Source organism: Microtus pennsylvanicus, chromosome X, assembly GCF_037038515.1.
Source record: "Microtus pennsylvanicus isolate mMicPen1 chromosome X, mMicPen1.hap1, whole genome shotgun sequence".
Taxonomy (NCBI): domain Eukaryota; kingdom Metazoa; phylum Chordata; class Mammalia; order Rodentia; family Cricetidae; genus Microtus; species Microtus pennsylvanicus.
In genome coordinates, this window is record NC_134601.1 from 89,208,896 (window position 1) to 89,233,766 (window position 24,871).

Sequence of the window (24,871 nt, forward strand, 5' to 3'; positions counted from 1 at the left end):
GTAAGTAGTTCCACTTTATATATACTCCTCACATTAGAAGCGCGAAACTGACCCAGTGACAAGGCAGTGCTGGTATTGATGACGTGTACCATTCAGACAAATCTGTGCAAAATGAAGCCTAGCTCTGGTTTGAAACTGTATATTGACTGAACTAGGGAAGTCAGTCCGTTGAAATTTATGGTGTGAATGGTACAGAGGATACGGAGAATATATTATCGCCTCGTGGTTCTAGACAGAGGATCAAAAGTGTGTGCATTTCCCCAGCATTTGATCTTGCTCATGTTAGGGTAAATGTGATATAAAGGGCTAAACGGAAACACTTTGTGTTTTAAAAGTCTAACCCTACCCTGAGCATGGTGTCCTTCAGTCTCAGGGCGCGTGGACGTGAGCACCTGCCCCGCCAGTACTCTCGCCCCAGTGCCTTCCTGTGACTCTTGCATGTGGGGTAGGAACTTCTTACTGTGCTGTGAACTAACTCTCCTTTCCTTTCCTCAAAACAGTGGAGCTGAATGAAGTGGGGTTCAAGTTCGTTAGGAAATGTATCAATTTTATTGAGACCAAAGGTAAGATCAAAACCATCACCTTGAAGTGCTTGGATTTGGCCACTCTGTTTTTATCCTGAGGAGCTTTCCCTAAAGTGAGAATGACATGATCTGTTAGTCAGGGCTCATCTTTAGGAAGGCAACTTTTTATCCATCTTGTGTTTACCCATCTAATTGGCTGGTAGGCCCTGGAAGTATGGAACCTAAAAATGAGGCGGACTAAAGTCTCATGCAATAGCCAACTTTATTCAGAGCATCAGACAATTTTCTGTTAAGAAAAGCCATATTAGTAAAGTATACAATTCCAAGGACACATGGCAAAACCATGTTTCTCCACAGAGGTGTAATGAATAGTCTGAAGTAAACTCACTGCTATCCAGTGTGCATGGGGGAGGCGGGAGGGAACATAAAAGCGGATTCCAAGGATAATTCTGTGTTTTTGAAGAAACTGAGGTCACAAGACTCCTGTTTTCTTAAGCACTCAGAATCCCCCCAGCACAGCTCCACTCTTGGGCTGTTTGGCCACCGCTTGTCTACTGGACACATTTGTTTCAATTTAAGCCTGTTCTAAACCGGCTTCCATCATATTGCTCCTCAGCCAAACACATATATGTAATTTGTGGTTTCCACTTTAAGAGAGCATAACCCGGCAACGATTTAGAATTTGCGCTGGAATAGAACCTCAAGCAGTTTAGTGATAGTTCCATCCGAAGCAATCCAGGGCTCAGCTTCCATCACGATATCATTTTATTATCAATTTTAAAACTGTTAGGGCCAAATCTAAACTCAGGCATGTGTAGAGTCAGCATGCTTCTTCCTGAATCGTTGTCTTTGTTTCCTCCTGAGGATATTTAGAATGCAGGCGGCTACAGGCGGCTGAATGTATGGACCATTCCGTTTTCTTTGGAACCTTGCTTTAGCCTTTCTCGGTGTCAAAATGGAGTTTTGCTTCACATCTTCCGTTCTCCAACCTTCTCCTCTTTTATATCAGAGCTTGGGAACAGCTGGGGGTTAATATCACCTCCTTAGCTTTTAATCACTAATTCCCTTCCAACATGGCAGACTGTTCTCATCCACCTATTGCGACTCCCCGAAATATATACCTTTTCTACTATAGAGTGTGCACTCTTCCCTTCCGATTAATAGGGAATAGGTCCAATCAAATGAAGTTCTGGATGATTTTTAGATATGACTAGGATGGTAGGGCTGTTCCTCTGTAACAGGAGGGCTGGAGAACTCGAAGAGAGGAGGCCTCTTTGTTGTCTGTGAACTGACACCAGTGTACAAGGGCTTCCTTTCTCTGCCTTGGGGAATGTCAAAGCTGGAGCTATACTAACACAGATGACCTGGTTTTCTTTTCCTAGGGATCAAGACAGAAGGGTTGTACCGCACAGTGGGCAGCAACATCCAGGTTCAGAAGCTGCTCAATGCCTTTTTTGGTAACAATTTTACATACTTCTAATTGGGAATGGTTTATATGGAAACAAATGGGATGGAAAGAGAAAGAAGACATTTCTTAGGAAGGTCGGAGAATGTTAAATTTGAGTTGTAGTCTTGTTTTGCTGCCCAGGCTAATCCCAAACTCCTAGACTCAAGCAATCGTCCTGCCTCAGCCTCTCAAGTAGTGCCGTTCTAACTGGCCTGTAGAATATTACAAAATGTTTTCAGCAGTGAAACAGACAAATAGTTTGCACACCTTGGGTCAGAGATCATCATGCATTGAATAATCATCGGTCACCTCTCATCCCATCCACTCCTCAGGCTCTAGGAAATCCAGTTCTACCACCACCTCTTTTCTGGAACTTCTCTGGCCATGATGCTCGCGTGTGCGCTTGCCAAATCCAAGGAGCACTCCAGTCCGTCTTACTTGCTCTCTGCTTGAACACTGTCTTTTTTCTGGGAACTGTCTTCTTACTTGACTCCCATGATACAATACTCTACTTTCTGTTACTTTTTTGTCAGTGACTCTTTCTGGATTCTGTTCCCCCTTCCTCCTACCATTTAAAATTTTAAAGGCATTTCCCAGAGTTCTAACTTGGCATCCCTTTACCTTTTCGTCTACTGAGTGATATTTATCCTGGATATGGGTTACATTTTTCTTTTAATAGTGTGCGTGTACATGTATGTGTATGTGTGCATGTGCGCGCATGTGTGTGTATGTGTGCGTGTGTGTATCTATCTTTATTGAATATTGACTGTTAGGACTTAGTGAGTGTCTTATTTTTATTGAGCAAAAGACCACTGAGGTAGGTTTTGTTGGTTGTGTGTGTGTTGGGTTTTGTTGTTGTTGTTTTCTTTTTCTGTGGGTAATTATCAACTCATGTTTTTTTTGTAAGTTTGTTAGACCAAACATAAAGTATTCTCTACTGGCTTGTTTAGACCTGCTAGTAATTCTTAACTTTTCTTGTGTCTTCATTCTTATTGACTTGAACACCAATTTGGGGCTGGAGAGAGGGTTCAGTGGGTAAAGCAGTTGCCACACGAGCCCAAGGACTTGAATCTGGGCCCCCAGCACTCATGTAAAAGCCAGATAAGGTAGGGACCATCTACAGTCCCCGTGCATCTGTAGCACAATGAGAGGTGGAGACAGGAGAATTCCCGGAAGCCTTGGGGCCTGCTCGCCTGGCCATGACTCAGTGAAGAAGAGACTGTCTCAAAAAGATTGGATGGTGAGGAACAGCACCGATGAGCGTGCCCTGACCTCCACATGTGAGTCATGGCATGCACAATTCTACACGCAGGCACATACAAGCACGCACACAAACACAAACGTACAAACTACATACATACATATCACAGACACGCACACATTTTTAAAAAGAGCACAAATGTCTACTAGCTACGTGAATTCTTAGCATTTTTCAGCATAATATTCTCTATTATTTTTTTGCCTAGCCTGTGGAGTTTTCCCCTGGGTTTATTATTTATACAAAGCTTTGTAGTTAGCAGTTGACTCAAGAGATTTGGGCCACTGCTCTCTCTACATAGAGCCTTCTTCTTTTGTACTTTGCTGCATACATTCTTTTTATTTCTTGTAGTGCTGGGGATGGATTTGGGGGCTTCATGCATCCTAGGAGAATCTTCTACCACTAAGGACTATTCTCAGCCCATGCTGAGGAAATTCTCGCTAGCTAAGCTTCCCAGAAGTTTTTTTTTCCTTCTTCTGGTCTCTTCACGTGAGCAAGACCTTAGCTCGATCTCTAACTCACTTTGTTATCCATAAGTCTTTTCAGTTGGCACGCTGTGGCGATGGTAGGGCTTTCCTTCTGAGCACATTTTCTCACTCACAGCCCTGTGCTTGCTATTCAGTGACTAAAAGCAGTAGCTTCATATAGTTTGTCCTATCTTCTAATAGTTATGGCAAGACAATAAATCTTGTGCCAATGGCCCTACTGTGTCTGGGAGTAAAAATCCCTCTATATGTTTGGTACTAGCACCTATGGGCTAAAATCTCAGCATTTCCATCCAGACACCTCCTAAGTTCTAGAATGCATCTGCTGCCAATTAACCCTTTGATTCTCAGTCTTACCTTGATCCTGCCACATGAGGATGTGGGCAGACTGTCAGCGTTGTGTCCGTATGGCACACAGGTAATAACCAAGGCAGTAAACTGTAAAGCTCAAGAAATCAATACTAGAATCTCCGCAGTAGCGCTCTCCGTGTAGATAGATGGTCCACAGGTGCCTACCTATATTTTCCATGACCCAAGTGAAACTCACTTTTTTTTCACTATAGCCCCGTGCATCTTCCTTTTGTGAGTGACAGTGAGGTAGCTGGTAAGCTTTGATTCTGTGAAGTGTCAGAGAATGAGTTGTGTGGAAAGCTGAAGCTCGGATAAACTGCGTAGCTTTCAGATTTCCTTTAAATGTGGCCAAGGGGAATGGAGGAGACAGGTAAAATTGAGGTTGTCAATCAGGTGCTCTTGACATGGAATTTTCTCTGATTATCCTGGAAGACTGTGTGTAATTCACAGGGGCTTTAACGTGGGAGGGAAATTCAGGAAAGAGAGTACCTGAGAGACAGCACATGAATATTCAGCCCTGTGCTTTCAGAAGACAAGGAGCTGAAAAAGCAGAGCTGCAAAAGCCAAGGAATAAAGTTTCCTCTCTAGAAGAGCTGCAGTATGTCTACAATCCACTGCTAGCTCCATTTACATATACTGTTTATAGGAGACCCTTTGCACTTAATTTGTTAACTTCATTCCCATAAGCTCTCATTATAACCGTTATCACTTAATTTGCTGACTTCATTCCCATGAGCTCTCATTATAACCATTATCCATGTATTTTTTTCCAGTATAATGTCTTAAAACTGTGGTAGCCTCAAATCAGTTTCTTTATGTAATCGGCTAAACTGCCTGAAATTATTGGAATGCACAGCAACCATTATTGCCATTTTTATTAGCCCACCAACACTATGTATGGCTTCATAAAAATGGAAATGTCATTCTCCTACTTTATTCTCCATAGAACTGGAAATGTCTGTGTGGCTGGGCAGAGCCTTGCAATGCACTTTGCTTTAGCACAGTGTATACACGTATATTTACAAGTCATATGTTTAAAAGAAACATTGAGATAAAAAATTTCAGTAATGCTCAAGGGGGAAAATTTTGCCCCCTACTGCCTACTGCCTTAAGTCTGGAAAAAAATCCATGCTTATTATTCTATAACACTTGGTTTCTTGGCAACTGGAACTCCACTGTATGGGATGCTGCTCTGTGACCTCAGTCTGGGATTGATATTGCACCGCAGGTCTCTGTCCTGGAGGACTGGACTTCCTTCCACAGCTTTCCCCCTCTGGTCTACGGACTTAAATTTGTGAAACTGTTTACCTTAGAAATCAGACCCAAAAAGAGGAACATGGGATGTACTCACTAATATTTGGTTTCTAGCCATAAATAAAGGACATTGAGCTTATAATGCATGTTCCTAGAGAAGCTAAATAAGAAGGTGAACCCAAAGACAAACACATAGGCATCCTCATGAATATTAACCTTCATCAGGCGATGAAGGAGACAGAGGAGCACGGGACAGAAATCTCAAGGTCCAAATCAGGAGCAGAAGGAGACGGAGCACGAGCAAGGAACTCAGGACCGTGAGGGGTGCACCCACACACTGAGACAATGGGGATGTTCTATCGGGAACTCACCAAGGCCAGCTGGCCTGGGTCTGAAAAAGCATGGGATAAATCCGGACTAGCTGAACATAGAGGACAATGAGGAATACTGAGAACTCAAGAACAGTCGCAGTGGGTTTTTGATCCTACTGCACGTACTGGCTTTGGGGGAGCCTAGGCAGTTTGGATGCTCACCTTAGGAGACCTGGATAGAGGTGGGCGGTCCTTGGGCTTCCCACAGGTCAGGGAACCCTGATTGCTCTTCGAGCAGATGAGGGAGGGTGACTTGATCGGGGGAGGGGGAGGGAAATGGGAGGCGGTTGCGGGGAGGAGGCAGAAATCCTTAATAAATAAATTAATTTAAAAAAATAAAATAAAATAAAAAGAAATTAGAATAGCGGCATTGCTTTGTGCAGAACAAAGAGTCCAGGGAAAGGAACCTGTTTCTTGAGGGTAAGGCAAATTAGGCGAGGGTCAGGCAGCACTCATTGGAAGTAGTTGAGACATGTTGGCATTGCCAGGGAATAGCGGAATCTAAAACTTTGTTACAAAAGAATATTAGCAATTGCCAATTATTCATTCAAAAGTATTACTCGTTCATCTTCAGTAACTGTAAATAATTCACTATTTCCTTCATTTGTAGGGATTTCTTCAACCCAGTTCATTTTTTTCTTTGATTTTTTTTTTTAATTTTTGAGGCTGTAATTTAATTCCAGCATCTTCCCCTTTCCTCCCTTAAACCCTCCCATTCGGCCCTCCTCACTCTTCTTCAAATTCGTGACTGCTTTTTGCAACAATGGTTATTGCATACATATATGTATTTGTATATACACAGGTATTTCTAAATATAAAGTGCTAAGTTCACATAATGTTACTTGTATGTATGTTTTCAGGGCTGACCATTTGGCACTGGACAACCATTTGGTGTGCTCTTCCCTTAGGAGAACCCCTTCCCCCCTCCCAGCTTTGCTTGGTTGCCTGTAAGTTCTTAGTGCAGGGTTGGAGGGCTCATTGACTTTTCCCCGCCTGGTTTGGCATGTTTAGTGTTGCCCTCCTTTGTAAGGTCATGTTTGAACAGTCATGTTTGTTTTGTTTTTCAAGACAGGGTTTCTCTGTGAAACAGCGCTAGCTGTCCTGGAATTAGCCCTTATAGACCAGGCTGGCCTGGAACGCACAGAGATCCGCCTACCTCTGCCTCCCGAGTGCTGGGATGAAAGGTGTGCGCCACCACCACTCAGCTGCAGTCACGTTCATGAGACTTTACAGGTGTAACTTCTGATATTACAAGGAGACACAATCTCACAATAAAGTCCTTAATTATCTGTCAATTATAATCTTTTTGTCCCTCTTTCACAATATTCTCTTGGGGCTGGGCTTCACATCTCTGCATTTTGATTGGTTGTAATTTTCTGTGGCAGTCTCTTTCTCTTGCAAAGAGAAATTTCCTTGATGGGGAGGATGCCAACACTTATCTGTAGAGAGAAGGACGAATGTTTATATTTTGCTCTTCGGGATTATGCAGGTTTAGTTATTGTATCTTTTTGTGGAGCAGGTTTTAGGTACACTCAGAGAACAGCTGGACACCACCTAGGTGTGTGTGCAAGTTGTCTGTGCAGCAAGATGTCCTTTGGGTATATGCCGAAGAGTGCTATCGCTGTTACCCTCTTTATTTCTGTTGATGTTCTGGAGTCCCTAGATCCTCTATCTGAAGCCACTGCATGCAGATGAACTGTTCTAGAACACACCCTCCATATTATTGAGTACCTTTAAGTGCCGGCTACTATGTTGGGTGACGGGGACATTGTCTTGAAAGAGGCTGACAAATCTCTGCTTTCAGTGAGCTTATAATGTAGCAGCACTTATGGGTCATCGATGATCATATCTTTTCCTCTCAAAATAAATTAATACTGTCCCAGTTCTAGGACCCTGTTGTTCTGCATTAGGATATAAAACTATGTAGGTGGGCTGCCCGTAATGGTGTGTTAGTTATATTGATTATATATGTTGATACATGTTTTAGCCCAGCTTGAGTTGCAGGCCCTGTCTCACAAGTCACAGACAAAAATAACAGCAACAAAGTGAAATGTTATAAGCAATTAGAGAAAGTAAAGTTTCATTTAAAAAGCTGTTTAAAATTATAGTTAACCTGTTTCTTAATTTGAGATCTTTAGCACTCTTGCTATGCAGCTCATAAAGAGAAGATTTGAAATAGGTAAAAGTCATTTTCTTGCTGTGTACTTGTGATGGTTAATGTTGCTTTATCAACTTGACAGACTCTAGAATCACAAAGGCAGGTCTGTGAAGGATTTTCTAGGTTGGATCATTTGAGATGGAAAGATCCATCCTAAGGTTGCTGACACTCTCTTCCGGGCGGGGCTACTGACTGTATACAAAGGAAAACGTGCGCTGATGACCAGCATCCATCTCTTTCTCTGTTTGTGGATAATACCCCGAAACTCTGATCCCAAACCAACAGACAACCAACAGCAACAACACACCCTTTCTTCCTTATGTTGCTTTCCTGTATATTTTGTCTGAGCAATAATGAAAGTAACAGTGGTTTATACCATTTTCTTTGTCTGATTGCCATTGGTTCTCATTTTCTTTGTGGACCTATTAGTTATCTTCTGCCTTGACCTAAGAACCACATTTTGATTTTCCTTAGACTCATATTTATCCCTGACACATTCTCTGGTTGCTACTATGTATATTGAATGTCTACTATATTAGACACTAGTGTTTATTGCTGCCATTTGTCTTCATACATCTTTTTGGTTTTATTATTCTTTTTTTTGGTTTTATTATTCTTTTTTTTTTTTTAAATTTTTTTATTGATAAAAGGAGGATACAGAAAAGAAAAAAAACAAATTTCCACCTCCTCCCACCCGCCTCCCATTTCCCTCCCCCTCCTCCCACTCTTCTCCCCCTCCTCCCACTCTTCTCCCCCTCCTCCCGCCCCTCTCCCCTTCCCCCCACTCCTCTCCCCCTCCCTTTCCAGTCCAAAGAGCTGTCAGGGTTCCCTGCCCTGTGGTACGTCCTAGGTCCTCCCCCCTCCGTCCATATCTAGGAAGGTGAACATCCAGACTGGCTAGGCTCCCACCAAGCCAGCACATTGCGTAGGATCAAAACCGCGTGCCATTGTCCTTGGCGTCTCATCAGCCCTCATTGTTCGCCATGTTCCGAGAGTCCAGTTTTATCCCATGCTTTTTCTGGTAACAGTCCAGCTGGCCTTGGTGAGCTCCCAGTAGATCATCTCCACTGTCTCAGTGGGTGGGTGCACTCCTCGTGGTCCCGACATCTTTGCTCATGTTCTCACTCCTTCTGCTCCTCATTGGGACCTTGGGAGCTCAGTCCAGTGCTCCAGTGTGGGTCTCTGTCTCTATCTCCATCCATCGCCAGTTGCAAGTTCTAGGCTGATATGCAATATATTCGTCAATATTGCTCTAGGGTAGGGTCATTTCAGGTTCCCTATCCTCAGCTGCCCAGGGAACTAACTGGGGACCTCAGCTTGGGCACCTGGGAGCCCCTCTAGGGTCAAGTCTCCTGCCCACCCTAAAGTGGGTCCCTTAACTAAGAATTGTGGTTCCATGCTCCCCTATCCAACCTTCCTTTATCCCGATCCTCTTGTTTCCCCAAGTCCACCCTCCTTCCCTTCTACCTTTTCTCTCCCCATCTCCCCTAACCCCCATCCCACCCCACCCCCAAGATCCCACTTTTCCCCCCGGCAATTTTGTCTACTTCCCTTATCCAAGAGGATAACTATATGTTTTTCCTTGGGTTCACCTTCTTACTTAGCTTCTTTAGATTCGCCTATTGTAGACTCCGTGAACCCTATTTATGGCTAGAAACCAATTATGAGTGAGTACATCCCATGTTCGTCTTTTTGGGCCTGGGATACCTCACTCAGGATAGTGTTTTCTATTTCCATCCATTTGCATGCAAAATTCGAGAAGTCATTGTTTTTTACCGCAGCGTAGTACTCTAGTGTGTATATATTCCATACTTTCTTCATCCATTCTTCCATTGAAGGGCATCTAGGTTGTTTCCAGGTTCTGGCTATTACAAATAATACTGCTATGAACATAGTTGAACAAATGCTTTTGACATGTGATAGAGCATCTCTTGGGTAAATTCCCAAGAGTGGTATTGCTGGGTCCAGGGGTAGGTTGATCCCGAATTTCCGGAGAAACCGAAACACTGACTTCCACAGTGGTTGCACAAGATTGCATTCCCACCAGCAATGGATGAGGGTACCCCTTCCTCCACAGCCTCTCCAGCAAAGGCTATCGTTGGTGTTTTTGACTTTAGCCAATCTTACAGGTGTAAGATATCTCAAAGTTGTTTTGATTTGCATTTCCCTGATCGCTAAGGAGGTTGAGCATGACCTTAAGTGTCTTTTGGTCATTTGAACTTCTTCTGTTGAGAATTCTCTGTTCAGTTCAGCGCCCCATTTTTTAATTGGGTTAATTAGCATTTTAAAGTCTAGTTTCTTGAGTTCTCTATATATTTTGGAGATCAGACCTTTGTCTGTTGCGGGGTTGGTGAAGATCTTCTCCCAGTCAGTAGGTTGCCTTTGTGTCTTAGTGACAGTGTCCTTTGCTTTACAGAAGCTTCTCAGTTTTAGTAGGTCCCATTTATTCAATGTTGCCCTTAATGTCTGTGCTTCTGGGGTTATACCTAAGAAGCGATCGCCTGTGCCCATCTGTTGTAGGGTATTGCCCACTTTCTCTTCTATCAGATTCAGTGTTTTCGGGCTGATATTGAGGTCTTTAATCCATTTGGACTTGAGTTTTGTGCACGGTGATAGATATGGGTCTATTTCATTCTTCTACAGGTTGACATCCAGTTGTGCCAGCACCATTTGTTGAAGATGCTTTCTTTCTTCCAATGTAAACTTTTAGCTCCTTTATCGAAAATGAGGTGTTCATAGGTTTGTGGGATAAAGTCCGGGTCTTCTATACGATTCCATTGGTCGACTTCCCTGTTTTTATGCCAGTACCACCCTGTTTTCATTACTGTAGCTCGGTAATAGAGTTTGAAGTCAGGGATGGTAATGCCTCCAGAAGATCCTTTATTGTATAGGATTGTTTTGGCTATCCTGGGTTTTTTGTTTTTCCATATAAAGTTGATTATTGTCCTCTCCAGATCTGTGAAGAATTTTGATGGGATCTTGATGGGGATTGCATTGAATCTATAAATTGCCTTTGGTAGAATTGCCATTTTTACTATGTTGATCCTCCCAATCCAAGAGCAAGGGATGTCCATCCATTTTTTGGTATCCTCTTCAATTTCTTTCTTCAATGCCTTAAAGTTCTTGTCAAATAGATCTTTCACTTCCTTGGTTAGATTTACCCCAAGATATTTTATGCTGTTTGTGGCTATCGTGAATGGAGAAGCTTCTCTGATTTCCCTCTCTGCTTCCATATCCTTTGAGTATAGGAGGGCGACTGATTTTTTGGAGTTGATCTTGTATCCTGCCACATTACTAAAGCTGTTTATCAGCTGTAAAAGTTCTTTGGTGGAATTTTGGGGGTCGCTTATGTACACTATCATATCATCTGCGAATAACGAAAGTTTAACTTCTTCATTTCCAATTCGAATCCCCTTGATCCCATTATGCTGTCTTATTGCTATTGCTAGAACTTCCAGCACTATATTGAAGAGGTATGGCGAAAGTGGGCAGCCTTGTCGTGTTCCTGAGTTAAGCGGGATGGCTTTGAGTTTCTCTCCATTTAATTTGATGTTAGCTGTCGGCTTGCTGTATATAGCTTTTATTATATTTAGGTATGACCCTTGTATCCCTAATCTCTCCAAGACTTTTAACATAAATGGATGTTGAATTTTGTCAAATGCTTTTTCAGCATCTAATGAAATGATCATATGGTTTTTTTCTTTCAGTTTATTTATATGATGGATTACATTGATAGATTTTCGTATGTTGAACCAGCCCTGCATCTCAGGAATGAAGCCTACTTGATCATAATGGATAATTTTTCGGATGTGTTCTTGGATTCGGTTTGCCAGTATTTTGTTGAGGATTTTTGCGTCGATATTCATGAGTGAGATCGGCCTGTAATTCTCTTTCCTGGTTGAGTCTTTGTGTGGTTTTGGTATCAGAGTAACTGTAGCTTCATAAAAGGAATTTGGTAATGACCCTTCTGTTTCTATATTGTGGAATACATTGAGGAGTATAGGTATTAGGTCTTCTTGGAAGTTCTGGTAGAATTCCGCATTGAAACCATCTGGCCCTGGGCTTTTTTTGGTAGGGAGGTTTTTGATAGCAGCTTCTAGTTCTTCGCGACTGACAGGTCTGTTTAGCTTGTTCACCTGGTCCTGATTTAATTTTGGTAAATCGTATTTATCTAAGAAAGTGTCCATTTCTTTTACATTTTCCAGTTTAGTGGCATACAAGCTTTTGTAGTAAGATCTAATGACTCTCTGAATTTCCTCTGTGTTTGTGGTTATGTCCCCCTTTTCATTTCTGATCTTATTAATTTGCAAATTTTCTCTCTGCCGTTTGATTAGTTTGGATAGGGGTTTGTCAATCTTGTTGATTTTTTCCAGGAACCAGCTTCTTGATTCATTGATTCTTTGGATTGTTTTTTGTGTTTCTATTTTGTTGATTTCAGCCCTCAGTTTGATTATTTCCAGTCTTCTACTCCTCCTAGGTGAGTCTGCTTCTTTTTTTTCTAGAGCTTTCAGGTGGGCTGTTAAGTCTCCAATATGTGCTTTCTCTGTTTTCTTTAAGTGGGCACTTAGTGCTATGAACTTTCTTCTCAGGACTGCTTTCATAGTGTCCCATAAGTTCGAGTATGTTGTTTCTTTATTTTCATTGAATTCAAGGAAGACTTTAATTTCTTTCTTTATTTCCTCCTTAATCCAGGTATGGTTCAGTAGTTGACTGTTCAGTTTCCATGAGTTTGTAGGCTTTCTGGGGGTAGCATTATTGTTGAATTCTAACTTTAATCCATGGTGGTCTGATAAGACACAGGTGGTTAGTAATATTTTTTTGTAGCTGTGTAAGTTAGCTTTGTTACCAAGTATGTGGTCAATTTTCGAGAAGGTTCCATGAGCTGCAGAGAAAAAGGTATATTCTTTCCTATTTGGGTGGAATATTCTATAGATGTCTGTTAAGTCCATTTGCTTCATTACCTCCATTAATTCTCTAATTTCCCTGTTAGGTTTCTGTCTGATTGACCTGTCCATTGGTGAAAGAGGAGTGTTGAAGTCTCCTACTATTAGTGTGTGTGGTTTGATGGCTGCCTTGAATTTTAGCAATGTTTCTTTTACATACGTGGGTGCTTTTATATTAGGGGCATAGATATTCAGGATTGAGATTTCTTCCTGATGAATTTTTCCTGTTATGAGTATAAAATGTCCCTCTCCATCTCTTTTGATTGATTTAAGTTTGAAGTCAACTTTGTTAGAAATTAGTATGGCCACACCTGCTTGTTTCTTAGGTCCATTTGCTTGATAAGCCTTTTCCCAGCCCTTTACTCTGAGTAGGTGCCTGTCTTTGTGGTTGAGGTGTGTTTCTTGTAGACAGCAGAATGTTGGATCCTGTTTTCGTATCCAGTCTCTTAGCCTGTGCCTTTTTATAGGTGAGTTGAGTCCATTGACATTAAGTGATATTAATGACCAGTGGTTGTTAACTCCGGTCACTTTTTAAGTAGTAGGGTTTGTGTGTTTCCCTTCTTTGAGTTGCGCTGGTGAAGGGTCTCTAGATGTCTGAGTTATTGAGGTCTTTGTTGGACTCCTTGGTTAGTGATTTTCCTTCTATTATTTTCTGTAAGGCTGGATTTGTGGCTACGTATTGCTTAAATTTGTTTTTATCCTGGAAAATTTTGTTTTCTCCATTTATGGTGAACGAAAGCTTGGCTGGATATAGTAGTCTGGGCTTGCATCCATGGTCTCTTAGTTTTTGCAGTACATCTATCCAGGACCTTCTGGCTTTCATGGTTTCCATAGAGAAGTCAGGTGTAAGTCTGATAGGTTTACCTTTATAAGTAAGTTGGCCTTTTTCCTTTGCGGCTCTTAATATTCTTTCTTTATTCTGTATATTTTGTGTTTTGATTATTATATGGCGAGGGGATGTTTTTTTTTGATCCAGCCTATTTGGGGTTCTGTATGCCTCTTGAACCTTCATAGGTACATCCTTCTTCAGGTTGGGAAAGTTTTCTTCTATAATTTTGTTAAGTATATTTTCTGGACCGTTGAGCTGCACTTCTTCTCCTTCTTCTACTCCAATTATTCTTAGGTTTGGTCTTTTTATTGTGTCCCATATTTCCTGAATGTTTTGTGATGAGAGTTTGTTGGACTTGCTGTTTTCTTTGATCAGTGCGTTTATTTTCTCTATGTTATCCTCAGACTCTGAGATTCTTTCTTCTATCTCTTGTATTCTGCTGGTTATGCTTGTTTCTGTAGTCTCTATTCGTTTACCTAGATTTTCCATGTCCAGCCGGCCCTCTGTTTGTGTTTTCTTCTTTGCCTCCATTTCATTTTTCAAATCATGAACTGTTTCCATTATCTGCTTGATTGTTTTTCCTTGCTTTCCTAGGGTATCATTCACTGATTTACTCAATTCCTCGAACTTTCTGTTATACTTCTCATCCATTTCTATAAGGGCGTTTTTTATATGCTGTTTAAGGGTGTCAATCACTGTCATGAAGTCAGTTTTTTCTCCTTCTTCATGATTAAGGTGTTCATGTCCTCCTGTTGTGAGGTCGCTGGCTTCTGGTGGTTTCGTGTTGTTCTTCAGATTGTTGGGTGAATTCTTGCATTGGCGTCTCCCCATCTCTTCCTTCCAATATTCTCCTATGGATCTTCTTTTACAGGATCAGGTCTTCTTGCCAACTGATGTACCTTCCAAGTGATGTCACTCCCCCGTGATGTTTCTCCTGGAGTCCAGTTCCGATCTCCTTGCTGCTTGGTTAGCTTGCAAACAAAGGCCCACCCTGCTTGCTGCAGGCAGGTTATGGAGACAAAGGAGCTACCACCTTCCCCTTTGCACTCACCTTCGGGTTCAGTCCCAGCGCCCAGGCAGGCTGAACAGGGAGGCACTCTGCTCCAAGAAGGGAGGGATGGAGGGAGACAGGGGGTAGGGGGATCTGGATGTAAGCTGGATGGGATAGGAAGAGAGAGGAGGTACCGGGCAGTGTAGCCCTGTAGGTTGATCAGGAAGTGTAGGCGGGCTGTTCCCGGGTGCCGCAGCACTCACTCACCACAATGATGTCTCACTAGGTGCCCTGATGAAACTCCTTGCTGCTTGGTTCGCTCGCAGACAAAGGGCCCACCCTGCTTGCTGCAGGCGGGCTATGGGGACAAAGAAGCCCCCGAGCTCCCCTTTACCCTACGCTTGGGGTTAGGACCCAGCGCCCAAGCAGGCAGAGCAGGGAGGCTCTCTGCCACCAGGGAAGGGAGGGGGGAGAGAAACAGAGGGTGGGGGGATCTGGATGTAAGCTGGATGGGATAGGAAGAGAGAGGAGGTACCGGGCAGTGTAGCCCTGTAGGTTGATCAGGAAGTGTAGGCGGGCTGTTCCGGGGTGCCTCAGCACTCACTCACCACAATGATGTCTCACTAGGTGCCCTGATCGAAACTCCGTGCTGCTTGGTTCGCTCGCAGACAAAGGGCCCACCCTGCTTGCTGCAGGCGGGCTATGGGGACAAAGAAGCCCCGAGCTCCCCTTTACCCTACGCTTGGGGTTAGGACCCAGCGCCCAAGCAGGCAGAGCAGGAAGGCTCTCTGCCACCAGGGAAGGGAGGGGGGAGAGAAAACCGGTTTTATTATTCTTACATAACTCTTTGGTGCCTATGTTGACTGTCAACTCACTTCCATTAAATTCTATGCCACGGCCACACTTTAGAACTCTTCCTGATACAGGTCAAGATGATAAGAAATATTATACTCCTCTCTAGGTCATGAAGCGGTCATCTAAAAAAAGTGTATTTCTAGAATTCTCAGGTATGTAAGATAAGCTCTTGAGTCTCTCTGTCCCTGTCCTTACTAGATTCTGAGATCTCTAGGAATCTGATATTAAGTACAGGATTTGTATAAGAAATAAATCTTTCAATTAATTAATTAACTGTATCTATCAGGGTTCCCTGGGAAACCAGTAGAGTGATACGTGCGCGCGCGCGCGCGCACACACACACACACACACACACACACACACGAGATATATGTCGGGGGGGTTAGATTGGTTTAACACAAATGACTGTCTTCACATTGGAGAGGCTGAGAACCCTGTGGCTTCTCAGTCATTATGGCTACAAGGCCCAGCCTTTCCAATCTGGCAATTAAGGCCTAGAGGATTTCTGGAGAGCCATGTAGCTACAGTCACTGTTAGAGGGCTGAAGAAACTCGATTCTGATGCCAGTGATGGAGCACAGTGGTAGTAACTAGGTGGAGAAACTCGCCAGCGTGATATAAAGGGTAGCATCACGAAAGCAAAGGGGATCTCCCTGCAACTTCCCTACTTTTTTTTTTTAACATTTATTGATTCCTTTTGAGTTTCACATCATGCAATTCTGATATCACTTATACCCTTGTCTCCTCGAATCCAGTCTTTGTCCTCGCAACTTTTCCCCAAAACAAAACCAATTTTAAAAGGAAACCCAAAACTCAAACAAAACAAAACAAAAACAACAAAAAAGAAGAATCTTGTCCTGGAAACGGTAGTGTCGCCTGTTGGGACACACAGTTTACCATTAGTCTCTTCATCTTTACTTGCAACTGTTCATTACCATGAGTCACTAGTCTGGCTTGAATGTCTGGCTTCTGCTACACCACCAATAATGGGTTCTTATTGAGGGTGCTCTTGTATATCCTGTTGTCCTGTGTCATAGATCCTGCTGTTTTGGATCTGTACATTTGCCCCCTTCATATGCTCCAGTAGTTCAGAGATTCAGTGGAACAGTCCTGGTTTTGGGCCTGGGTGGTAGCTGGGTTGGTCAGCTCACCATCTTTCCTTCATCTTCTTTCCCTCATCCTCACTTGTGAGACAGGGCTCTCCAGCACTGCCCAGGCTAGCTCTCCCAGTGCAGCCTACAGCAAAGAGCTAGGCCAGTTCTTTTGCTCTCAGGCCCTCAGATCTGGGTCCCTCTCATTTGTGTGGCCAGGGCAGGCTCTACTGTTTTACCCAGGCAAGGTGTAGGCCCTTTGTAGACAGAGACTGTTCTTAATGTTTCCTAGCCACACAGGCCTGGATAATCACACAGAAACTACATTAATTACAACACTGTTTGGCCAATAGGTTAGGTGTATTTCTAGCTAGCTCTTACATCTTAAATCAACCCATTTCAATTAATCTATGTATCACCATGAGGCTGTGGCCTACTGGTAAGGTTCTGGCATCTGTCTCCATTGGCAGCTACATGGCGTCTCTCTGACTTTGCCTACTCTCTCTATATATCTGATCCAGCCTGGCTGTGTTTTGCCCTGTCATAGGACAAAGCAACTTCTTTATTAACCAATGGCAATAAAACATATCCATAGCATACAGAGGGAAGCCCAATATCAGGCCCTCTCTCTGAATTGCTTTAGGGAGCATACAGGGAGTGGGCAGGGTCAGTTCTTCTGCTCTAAATCCCTTGGGACTGGCTCCATTGTCCCCCCCTTCTAGTGTGCTGGGTGCAGGGCCAGCTCTCCTGTTTGCTGTAGCTTGTGTAGGGCAGGGATTGATCACTCACTCTCATAATCCCGGACCAGCGCTCTTGCCTGCCACATGTAACAAGGGGCGGAGGGGGCAGGGAAAGATGCAGCCGTATTTCCCTCAACTAGAAAGTAACACCCTTAGTCAGCTTGGATCTTCCCATTGCAGTTGTTGTAACCAAGAAAATCCCTCATGTGTGTGAACAAAAGCTTGCTTCTTAGACGATTCTAGATCCGGTCAAACTGATAACAAATATCCATCTTCACACTAATGATGTCCCCAATGTCACAAAGCTTACCGTGCAGTGCTGAGCACTGATGTGGGATCGCCTCTGCATGCTGTGAATATCAGTCTCCACTTACCGACCACAGCATTATCCAGCTGTAGTTCCATGTTCAGATGTCTCAGATATTCCAAATGATAGTATAGGTTGCCACATCCAGCAGGATTTGGCCTTGGAAACCTGACTGGGGTGAGGTAGGAATGAAGAATTGACAGACACTGAAGATATAGGGCACATATGTGGAAAAGCTGGGATTGGGTGAGCTATGTTCATGTGAGCTGTGCTTGCTCTGATATCAGACACCTGCTATGTCATAATCTGGAAACTCAGTGTTTATTACATACACCACTCAGAGTGTTTATAATGTATAGCACAAGGAGGAGGCCTTAGCTAGTCTTGATGGGAGGTCTCTGTAGGGGAGCAGTCTCAGGTGGCAATTAGAAGTTGATGTTGCTAGTTTTTGCACACATTGCCAGCATTGCCTACATGAACAAGAGGGAGGCTTTGCTGGTTCCCTGAGCCTGACGTGGGGAGGGTTTTTGGCATTCCCTTGAGTTTGAGGTGTTGGGGTCCTTGACATGGCTGTGCTCATGTCAACAATTCATTTACGCAGGACTTCATCCTTCCCCACGGTATAATTAATTAATTGTTAGATACTTTTTAAAAATTCCATATACTTTTCAAGTTAAAATAAAGCAAAAATTAGAGACCAACCAAATTTATTGATATGTGGTATCAGTGCATTTGTCAGTTGGTTTCATGGATTGATCTGTCAATATGTTCATCGAGAACGTTGCATTCCATAGGAAGTATGTTTATAAAATACTACAGAGTATTATAAAGAGAAAAAAATAAAGAGTGCAAGCATGAAGGCCACAAATGATAGGCTTATTCATTAAGGATTTCTTTTTGAAGTTTTTTTTTTTAAGACAGGATTTGACTGCATAGTCCAGACTGGCCTTGAATCTACTATATAGTCCAAACTGACTTTGAACTCACTATTTACCCCAAGCTGGTCTCTAACTTGCCACCTTCTTGCTTCAGCCTATTGAGTATTGGGATTACAGATGAGTGATACCATATATAATTAACATGAAGAATTAAAATAAATTAATGGATATCTTGCCATACCCAAAGATCTTGAATATATATTTTTTGTAATGTTAAAATCAGACCTAAGGCATTCTGAATGCTAGACAAGTTGCCTAACATTGAACTCTGCTCCAAATACCACAGACCACGTGGGTTATACCTATCACATTATGTTGAAATTACCGTTGGATGTGTGTCTCTTCCAGTAGAAGTCTTTCTCTCTAAAGCAAGAACTATCTATTGTATGGCTATACTTCATATAACAGATTATCTATCACATATTGTCACAACTTGCAACAAATTGTGAATCCCTGCTAATATCATTAGTATCACTCAGTCATCTGCAATGTCATGCATTAAGACTTGGGGATAGATTGTAAGTGGCAAGCATGAGAAGCAAAAACTCTCATTGATACGTAAATCCTAGTCAGAAGGGATTCTTCATTTAGTCCATGCAGGTTAGAATCGACAAAAGCAAACTGCCCCATCCTCTGCTGGAGAGCATCTCTTATTTGCTGCTCTTAATCCCCTGTCATTCTTCCAGTGATACTGTTCATTTGCTTGCCAACGTGAGCGTAAGCTATTATTCTCTGCTTAGTTCAGGGCTCATTCTTCCAAGCCTCTTTCAGACTTCTGATTTATTCTTACTACTTCATGCTATGATTTTCCTCTAGTAGAGCAATTGCCACCTGAGAACAAGAAAAAGTACATGATTCATCTGTATCTGTGGACTTTGGGATTTTGTTAATTACTAAGGTCCCATATTCATATTGTAATGGAAGAAAAATTTTTTTCGTACTGTTTATAGGTTCTTATTTGGAACGGACACTTATAACAATAAAAAAGAAAACCAACAAAAATTAATGCTCATGCATATTTCATGTATACAGGAGTGACATCCAGAAAATGAGTAGTTGTCAGAGTTATTTTTGAGTTATAGACTATGCAGAACCTTCAACAACTAACAGAGAAATGACAAGGCAGAAAGAAAGGACTTTGAGATTAGGGCAACAAGACCACTACCTAGCCAAAGCCAGATAGTAGACCTTGTTCATTCCTCTGGCTCTGTGTTGTGTCTGATAATGTCTGAAGTTGTTACGGTCATCAGTATTTACCCTTGGTTCTCTTTAGTGGATGTGGGTCTCCTTTTACCCATAAATCTATGTCCTGATTTTAGAAATACAAGGAGGGCCTTGGTGCATCTGCTGCTGTTTAATTTTCGCTGTTTGATTCTTGGCTTGTTAGGCGATACTGGGGATTGAACCTAAGGCCTCACACTTGCTAGACAATTGCTCTGTAACTGAGTTTCTCTTCCAGGCTCCTTGCTTGTCTTAGTTGCTGTCAGTTGCACAGTCCTTCACATTTGGGATGGCACAGGCTGTTCTTCAGTAGCCAAAGCTCACTTTACTTCACATGTGTATGTAGTATATCTGTATGAGTGTATGTGTGTGGGCTTGCTTGTGCATGTGCTTGTGGAGGCCAGAGATTGACCTCAGGCATCTTCCTCCCTATCTTATTAAGATTTTTTTTTACTTTATGTATATGTGTTTCTGAGTGTATGTATGTGCACTACACACATGCAGAGTCTAAAAGAGGTTGTCTGATCCCCTGGATCTGGAGTTGTGGGCAGTCGTGAGCTTCTTGATATGGGTGCTGGGAACTGAATCTGGGTCCTCTGCAAGAACAACTTGTGCCTTTAACCACTGAGCTAGCTGTCTCTTCATTCCCATTATTATTGAGACAGGATCTCACAGAGAACCTGGAGGATACTGTGTTAGCTAAATTGATTGGCTAGAGATTTGTGGGTTCTGCCCATCTCTGCCCCCATGGCCAGCACTGGGCTTTGAGATACTTGCTTCCATACCTCCCATTTTACATGGGTTCTGGAGATCCAAATTCAGCTTCTCATGTTCATACAGCAAGTGCATTCCCCACTGAATTACCCCATAGCTACCTCCACACCCTCATTTAAAACACAAGAGTTTATCTCTTCTCTTTCACTAACAATTCTGTGCTTTACTCTGTCTCTATCACTGAGAATTTCCTGGTGTAATGTAATTATTTCTGGGTTCATCTGCCCCTGTTTCACTGTGAGCATCTCAAGGAAAGGGGCCGTTTCTTAATCTAGCTTGCAAATCACACATGCACGCATATTTGTACTGTGCAGAATTCTAATGTAATGGAATATGGCTTTGGACAATTATACCCTTCATTACTCTCTGATACACTTGGAAAATCCTCAAATTTGAATTTAAGCAGTTAACGTGCTTGACATGAGAAACTATTGCCATCAAATTACTTGGATGATCCTTAGAAATTTTTTATACGCAGGCGAAGCAAAACTTTTCTTTCTAATTTTGACAGTTTTTTTTTTTTTTTGGTTTTTTTCGAGACAGGGTTTCTCGGTGGTTTTGGAGCCTGTCCTGGAACTAGCTCTTGTAGACCAGGCTGGTCTCGAACTCACAGAGATCCACCTGCCTCTGCCTCCCGAGTGCTGGGATTAAAGGCGTGCGCCACCACCGCCCGGCTTGACAGTTTTTTAAAATAATTATTTATTTTTTAAAAAACTGTCTTTTCTCATTTTACATACCAATCCCAGTTCCCACTCCCTCCCCTCCTCCCCCTCCCTTCATCTTCATCTTTCCCCCACCCTACTCCACATCCACTCCTCAGAGAGGTTGAGGCCTCCCACACATTGCTTTGAGACAGGACCAAAGCCCTCCCTACTATGTCTAGGCTGAGCAAGGTATCCATCTAAAGAGAATGGGTTCAAAGCAACGCTTTTACAGCAAGGTTTTTAGCATTAACTTCAGTCCTAGCAAGGAGGCCTGTGTGCTAGCTCATTGTATATTCTGTGTTACAATGACAATATGTGTTCTGGTATCTCTGCCTATCTTGTGCACGTTAACTGCTCATCCCTTTTAGATTTTAAATAAAAATCCAGAAGTTTCTCTTTTCTGTGTGTGTGTGTGTTTTGTGATTTTTCAAGACAGGGTTTCGCTGTAACTTTGGAGCCTGTCCTGAAACTAGCTCTTGTAGACCAGGCTGGCCTCGAACTCACAGAGATCTGCCTAGCTCTGCCTCCCAAGTGCTTTAATTAAAGGCATGTGCCACCACTGCCTGGCTTCTCTTCCCTGTTTTATTTGGCCTCTCCATGCATTCTTTCTTTCCCTTTCCCTCCCTTTCCTCTTTTTTTCCCTTCTCTTCCCTTTATCCTTTTCCTATTCAGAGTTTTTTTTCCTTAGATGTCTCTTTCCCATGTAGTCCCTTGCCCCCATCTCTCTCTGATTCTCCAGTCCTCAGGATGGGGCCTGTTAAGTGCGTATTTGTTGTTGTGTGTATGGTGTCACTCATGAGAGTAGGAACCATCCAGCAGACAAAAACTAATGGATACCTTCCAAGTCAGTCTTGAGGTTTTTATGAATCAATAACTATTAGTGCAGTCCTGTCTGTTCTTCATCCCAGTGCCCAAGGTGTATACACTAACCTTATGGATGCACACCTGTTGTCTGCAAGCTCCTCCCAGCTACTCAGTTGGACAGTTGAATTACTTCCTGCCTAGATGAATTACCTGCTTTAATGGCTCCAGCCACTGGGCTTCTGATCTGGGTTCTCAGTGGGGGATTTTGTGAACTCCATAGGTTTGTTTTCATAATTGACTTTTAAGTGGGGTAGTGTATGGAAGATCATTGCAAGTAAAAATATATTTCTCAATTCATTTAAAATTCCAGATAAACAGGCTTACACTTGTGAGAAAAAAAAACCATTGTTTTTGTGAAATTGAACTTAAATGGTCATTCTAAACTTTATCTGTTAATTAATATGGTGTCAGGTCCTGCAGAATTATATCTAGTCTAGGTCTCATGAGTAAGGATTTGGATATTTACTTTAAGAGCAATGTGAAGCCCCAGAGGTGTTCTTATGATTTGCATCTTGATAACTTGATGGTTCCGAAACCCACTAAAATAGACTGCTAATGAGATCAACCCATGTTTCCTATTTAGAGTACAAGGTAAAGCTACTAGCACGGTAACACTTGGTCCATGTAAAGGGAGATCGAAGACTGGGGGTGCGTATCTGTAATGCTTTTGGAATCTTGTTTCAGCTTTGTTGGGATCTGCATACTTAACACTGAATAAAGTGAATGATCCCATTTTTTATATTAAAATTCTATCACAGCTTGTGACTTATGTCTTCAAGGGCTTTGAAGCAAACTTTGAAGAGCACGCAGGCATTTGATAAGCTCGTTTTCGAGCTCTTCTAAGAAGGCACTGTTTATCCAGATGAGAGCTACTTGATAGCTTGTTGTTCGGCTAAATGGATTTCCAGGAAGTTTCTGAAATAAAACTGTTTGCACTGGTGGGGATTTCCTGGAACAGTAATTCAAGTTCATGCAGAGAGTTAAGCCCCAAACTCACAGTAGTCAACACAGTAAATTGTATGGCTGCCTTTAGTTTCCGTTCTTATACTTTAATTATCCCCCCTTAGGTGCTTTTCAAACTTTTTATTTTAATGTAGTTTTAGCCTCAGTAATTGTCTCTGGTGTCTCCGACCCAGAAAGTTCCTAACATTTTCATTTATTAAATAAGTAGTTCCACCAAGTTAAACAAGTATGCATGTCCTTGGACCTTAGTAGCCCTTTTATGCCATTTTAATTTGAGATGAGAGAAAATGATATATAGGCTACCAATAATTAGCATAACATCACTGAAGAAAATATAGGTCTATTCTATGGGCAACAGATAAAATCATCTAGCTGTGCTTGTATATTAAAATTTTCCATGCAGTCAACCAAGTCTCCATTGAGAGATATCTACTTTTTTAAAAATTTTGCTTTTTGTTTTTAATTGTGGTAAAGCATATGTAATAAAATTGCCCGTATTAACCAATGTTGAGCAATGTTAAATATATCTACATTATTGTACAGCTAATATCCCGAGCTCTTCCCATCTTGCAAAGCCAAAAATCTGTGCAATTAAGTAACAACCTTCCATCCTCACTTTCCCTTCACTCCCTGCAGCTGCCAGTCGGCTTTCTGTCTGTCGGTCTGAATACCTAAGAGTCAGAGGACATAATATTAGTGGAGCATTTGATACTTGTCTGTGTATGACTGACTTATATTACTTATTTATCTTGTGAAAAGTCACTTATATTGTAGTGTGTATCTAAAATTTTAGCCCTTTTTATTTCACTGGTCCCTTTTTATTCCAAGAATCTGATTCACCTGTTGGTAGACATTTGCTTGAACATTTTAGCCCTTCTGAATAAAGGTGATATAAAAATGGTGTATAAATATTCGGCCCATCAAGATGCCACTTTTATTTCTTGTATATAAACAGATGAGGACTTATATACTGAATCCTATGGTAATTTTATTTTAGGCTTTTTTCTTTGAGAAACTGTAGACAGTTTTCTATATCATCTCTGCCATATTTTCTTTTAAAAGGGGGTGTATTTTTATTTTCTAAATATGAGTGTTTTGTTGTTATGAATGTTAACTATTTGTGTGCAGTACCCATGGAGGCCAGAAGAGGGTAGCAGGTGCCCTAGAATTGGAGTTCTAGATAAGCTGCTCTGTGGTTACTTGGACCCAAACTCGAGTCCTTTGTAAGAGCAACAGGTGCTGATCATTACTGAACTGTCTCTCTAGCCCTCGCTTTACATCGTCACACCAATGGACAAAGTTCCCAGGGTCCATATTGTCACCATTACTTGTTTGCTGATTTGCTTTCTGTTTTAGTAAGTGACCTGTGCAAAGGATATGAGACCTTTTCTTACTGTGATTTTTAAATTACATTTCCAAATGATGGCTTTGAGCACCTAGTCCTCCTCCTGCTGTAGCCTCCCAAGGCTTTTCTCCTTTTGTTAGGATTTATAGTGCCTGTCATGTAGATTGATCCATTTTGAGTTCATTGTTGTAGATAGTGTATAGGACAGGTCCAAGTTTGTTCTTTTGTTTGTAGAGAATGAACAAAACAAAAAATACTTCCCCCCACAAAGTGATCATGATTTCCTTGTTCATATCATTTCAGCAGTAGTGTGAAAGGTTTCTTTTGAACTCTGTGCTATTACACTGTTCTGCACATCTACACTGCTTTGATTCCTCTAGCTTTGTTAAAGGCAAGATTAAGTGGATCACTAAAAGGATGCTTTTGTTCCCTTATTGCAGCAGGGAAACTTTCATTGGT

General features: G+C 42.0%; 1 protein-coding gene across 1 annotated transcript in view; it reads left to right on the top strand.

The window, feature by feature from the left end:
• Positions 1–24,871, top strand: part of Ophn1 (oligophrenin 1) — a 347,400-nt gene that overhangs the window by 201,946 nt on the left and 120,583 nt on the right. The window contains exons 14-15 of the mRNA XM_075958789.1: positions 501–563; positions 1,907–1,981. Coding sequence (XP_075814904.1) covers positions 501–563; positions 1,907–1,981 — 138 coding nt within the window. The remainder of the gene's footprint in view (positions 1–500; positions 564–1,906; positions 1,982–24,871) is intronic.